Source organism: Fusarium mangiferae (assembly GCF_900044065.1).
Source record: "Fusarium mangiferae strain MRC7560 genome assembly, contig: FMAN_scaffold032, whole genome shotgun sequence".
Classification (NCBI taxonomy): Eukaryota; Fungi; Ascomycota; class Sordariomycetes; order Hypocreales; family Nectriaceae; genus Fusarium; species Fusarium mangiferae.
The window spans coordinates 74,297-78,986 of record NW_024573952.1 but is presented as its reverse complement, the minus strand read 5'-3'; the positions used below and the strand labels follow the sequence as shown (position 1 = coordinate 78,986).

The 4,690-nt window shown below is 48.1% G+C and overlaps 2 protein-coding genes across 2 annotated transcripts; both read left to right on the top strand.

Annotated features, from left to right (window-relative positions):
* Nucleotides 1-264: 264 nt before the first annotated feature.
* On the top strand, nt 265-764 carry FMAN_15437 (uncharacterized protein; the record flags this gene model as incomplete). The annotated part of the gene is made up of 2 exons (XM_041826160.1): nt 265-311; nt 368-764. 2 exons carry the CDS (start codon nt 265-267, stop codon nt 762-764), a joined length of 444 nt encoding a protein of 147 aa, XP_041691496.1.
* A 3,280-nt stretch (nt 765-4,044) lies between these two features.
* Nucleotides 4,045-4,620, top strand: FMAN_15436 (uncharacterized protein; the record flags this gene model as incomplete). Its single annotated transcript, XM_041826159.1, has 2 exons — nt 4,045-4,280; nt 4,350-4,620. The coding sequence occupies 2 exons, from the start codon at nt 4,045-4,047 to the stop codon at nt 4,618-4,620; spliced, it is 507 nt and encodes a 168-aa protein (XP_041691495.1).
* Nucleotides 4,621-4,690: the final 70 nt, after the last annotated feature.

Here is a 4,690-nt window from a genome sequence, read left to right as displayed (position 1 = left end):
AGTGTTTGAGAGATCTACAGCAATGGTAGACGGTAGCTTCTAGCTGAACAATTACACGACTGTCGGACCGATATCGTGACTAATCTGTAACTACAAGAAAAATATAAAGACTGCGTTGACTCCCTTCGTCTTCAAGGAAACGTACGCCCACAACATATCAACGATTTTGTTATTTTTCTCCGACAGCCTTGATAAATCACTTTTGTACTTGTATGTTCGACTGTTGAGTTAGCAAAACTACAAAAGTTAACTCGGTTAGTCGCCATGCTAGTACTTGCTTTGTTGGGCTGCTTGGCAGCCGTAGCTGAAGGGTGAGTCGTGGCGGAACAAAAAGCCCTGGTTGATTCAATTTTAACTTAGATTCTAGGGCGTCGTTGGGCTGTGAGCAGCGATTGGTCACTTGCAACCATGTGTGGACAAACGCCGAGATCGCCAATCTCCCACATGACGAGACACCCGTAGAGGGGGACGTGAATGATATCATTGCTCGTATAGACGACTACGAGGAGGAAACAAATGAGGAAGCAGAATATTGTCTCTGTGGTGATCCAGTCATCAGGGCCCAGGATCCATCTGGTGCGATAGCAGCTACCTACAGCTGGGGGAAAAGGATTGAGGTCACTTTTCTTGTGCGTAGGTTCAGAAAGACTTGTCCGCCTTCCCGCCTCGTGCGAGAGGTTTGCAATGTTCAGCAGGGTGGTAATAATGCATTCTGGGGCGTATCTGTTGTTGAGAATGGCAACGTGCACTGCGGTGAGCAGTAAACCTGTACGCAACAGTCCAATTAACACATACTGTCATAGAGCGACAAATGAAAGTGGTAGCTGATTTAAGACTGCATGACGTTGATACTCTTTTCTATCGAGCTCTCTGATTTCACAAGTTTGCCCCACAACTCTTGATGACTACTGAAATACTCGAACTATGCTCATACTGTATACACATTGATGACTTTGTTTCGAAGAGCAGCTAAGCTTTCTTGGTAGCCCTAGTAGTATGAACTGTTGAAAAACATTCGATTCAATACGTCTCGCCATGAGAGCTAGACAAGTGTCCACAGCAGTTTCCAGAATTTTGAAGAAACGCTAACATTAGCTTTACGGGTCAATCTAAATCTACCCGCAATGTATCGACATCCTTGTTTTCATGGCAGCCAAATCCCTGACATAGGTACTTTCATGTACACAGATTCGTGTACGATCGTCATGGTACGGATATAACCTTCACACGCCATCGCGCCTCGCGTTCTTCATGTAGAAGCGCTGACTGAGGTTTCGCGTTGTTGGTTCAGATTGCTTTTTCCGAGTAGTCAGGATTCAAGGTTTCCACTTCGCGGACCCATCGCAAGGCGCGATACCCTTGTGGTATTTCCACAAACTCTCCTCGATACGGAACCAGCACCCTTGAACGCCGAAAGAAGCACCCCGGCAGAGGTTGAAACGTACACCCCGGTAATTCAAAACAATCCCCTACATAGCGCCGCCTGGAATGAAATCTACAGGATGAGATGGACTATGAGGTTCTGGACCTTGGGCGAATATTTCTGAATCTTGTAATCTTACAGTTCACGGTTCGTTGGAGATGTGGGGATATAACGCTCAATCGTTGGACCTGGGGGCCTTTCAACCTGTTTAACTTTTCACCACTGCAACCACAATTTTACCATTGAGATACTTCATGTGCTGTTTTATGTGGTAAGATAAGCCCGACAGAAAAAGAATCTGGACAAAGCGCGTTGCAATGTCTATATTCCCGTAAGACCAGTTTAATCTCCCGAAATCAAGCCACCTCTTCGATATCACTATTGGGATGAGTCTTGCGGAATAGTAATACTACATCGCAATTACGTACGTAGGACACTTATACTTGCGGCAAATAGCAGAGGTCATGACCAGTCGAGTTCGAAACATCTGGGATTAAAACAAAACACGTGTTCAAGATTTCACACTTGAGTGTAACTACATTAGTAACATTATCGGCCACTAGTGGTTTCATAAGGAGATTTTGTCCATCATCTACTTGATTCGGATCCTTCGCCCTCAAACTACAATGCGTACGCCAGATCAGCAACAAACCATGCGAATTGGCTCAGACCAACATGAAACAGAAGTTCAAGATGCAACTACTTCCATTTCTCCCTTTCCCGGGTCATAGTTTTTCTTTCCGCACACATCGCATTCACAGTACGTTTTTTTCGTTTCCCTACTCTGTTAACAACAATCGTTCTTGTGGACTTTGAGCCAACGGGCAGACGCGGCAAGGCCCATCTACAATAGCGGGCGGGAGAACCCTGCAGATCATGCCGAACACCCCACTATCTTCAAGGGTACGTACGTCCCAATAGGGGGCTTTATTAGCTGTTCACTGGACCAATTGTTGAGCCTGTCGTGCCCTTGCTATTTCCAGGATAAGAAAGAAACCCGTTTCTAATCTCGTCACTATCCATTTGACCACCTTTGTGGCAAAGTCTTCGGCGTCTTGGAGGGTCTTTGAATTTGCAAACCATTTTTTCCTTCTACTTCAGTGACTTTGGGTCCTCAATCGACAGACGGAACCAAATAGCCGGCTTTGGCCGTCAGGGAAAGCCATGGAGCCGAGACATAGTGGATACATCATCAGCATCTTCGATGCCGCCACAGCTGATGATCTTACCTGCAGCCTTCCTCAAGCCCCCGGGGTTGAGGAAGGTACTGACCAGATTTCTTCGCCAGATCGCGATCGAACGCTTGGGGTCAGTTCACCTTCTACCAAAACACCTATGCACTTAGAAAGGTATCATCGCTCTGACAAAATCACACCCCGCCATGTATCAGGTCGAGCTAAGCAACCTATCGGTACAGACGGCAAGGTAGACATTATGTTAGTGGAAAGCGACGGCATGACAAACATTTGAGGCGAAATCGGCAATCAGACCGCAACTCGAAAGAGCACAGAGGGATCGCCCTTACGAGAGCACGGAGACAAGTTAGAGAACTTCGAATGGCGTTAGAAAGCGCACTCAACGAGAACCAGAGACTAGTAAAGGAGCTAAGTTGGTGGCGACGAACAACCCACACTAAGACTCCTCCTAGTAGATTTCTCAATGCAGTAATGGAGACCTGCGAAGAAGCGCATCACATTAATAGCCTAGGCTTCGAGGAAAGAAGTGATAGAACGCTTGCTCCCTTACGAGACTGAAATCTGATCTGTTACCGAAGATATGATACATTGTGATGGCTGTGGGAATGGGACAACGTGTCAGTATCGTCTGTAGATTCAATCCATATGATCCTTCATTTTTCCCTTTCAAATTTCACTGGATTCTGAAGCTGTCCTGATGGATAACAGGACACCGACGATGGGGGGAATGAGAGTAGAGCCCCCACGACATCAAGAGGGTGCTGTGGAACATTGAAGTCTAGCTCGCGTGAGAGACCGAGTCAATTTGCCCGCTAACCATCATTGTATACCGTAGGTTAAGCACGGCCATTCCAATTTGAGGTTCATTACCTATAAGTTCATCTGCAACGCTCAGTAGCATTTCAGGTACAGTTGTATGTGGTATGAAAGCATGACACAGGAATGTTGTTTTCTCCTTAAACCGAGAAAGCGCTGCTGTTGCCTCCGTTTTGGGTGGAAAGCGTCGCCATTTTAAGAGGCACGAGCAGTGCGGAGAGTTCAGCGACAGGAGGTCGCGGGGCAGGTACTATATACCTCGAGGGCTGGCTCATGCACGGACCCCGTTACACGTCCAGGAATGACATGTGCCCGTCTGAGTGTCTAGTTTCGGCCCCCCTCCTTCTTCCCCCCTTTCATCACCAACACAGGTGGTCTAAATTCAGCACCTGGGCGCGTCCGTTTTCTGTTTCCTGTCGTCACCCGTCATGAATCCATCCCGTGCCGCCCAGAATAGGCATACTCGAGCTACCATGGCGGCCTCTTCAGTGTGCTATAAATCGGCAGCGCCGTCTCTGCCCTCGGTGCCCTCAGCTTCCCAATTTACATCCGCTTGAGACGTGTCGTTAATCGCCGCCATTCTCCCTTATCGAACCAATGTCCACCGCCATGACAGTAGCGCGGCGATCTGCTACAACGCGCGATCTACACCAGGGCAATGTCGCCTTTCTTGAAAGCTTTGCTGCCAAAGAGGCCCAGAGGCGAGCTGCGAAGCAGAAGCCGACGCTGTCGATTGAAGAGCACGCCGCGCATCGGGCGCAGTTGGCTGATGTCCTTTTTATTAAACCTAAATATGCTGACGAAACCGAGATTAACGTCACGGGCATCTTTAGAAAATGGGTGCGGTATGCAAAACTGTCTTGTCGAAGCCGTCTTTTCGCAATTGCGGTGTGTGCTGACTTCTGTTACGCCAGGTACTGCACCGATATGAAAGTGGGCGATTGGAAAGCGACGATTCAAAACCTCAGACGCGAGACGACGCAGGACTTCATTCTCTTCATGTGCGAACACTACAACATAAGATCATGGGGCAGCACCCATGAGTACATTCGACAGTTYCAGCAGCTCTACACAAACATCAACGGACGGTACATGGATCGGAATGACGCTAAGGAGGTGTACAAGGTATGTCAGACCTTGTTGGTTCGGGCGCAATCTGTCATGGACTGCCAGCCGGCTGCTTGATCTGTTTGACCTGTTGGTCGTGCTTACATGGAGACAGTACTACCGCCGCGTTTGCATGCCGCGCTTCGGT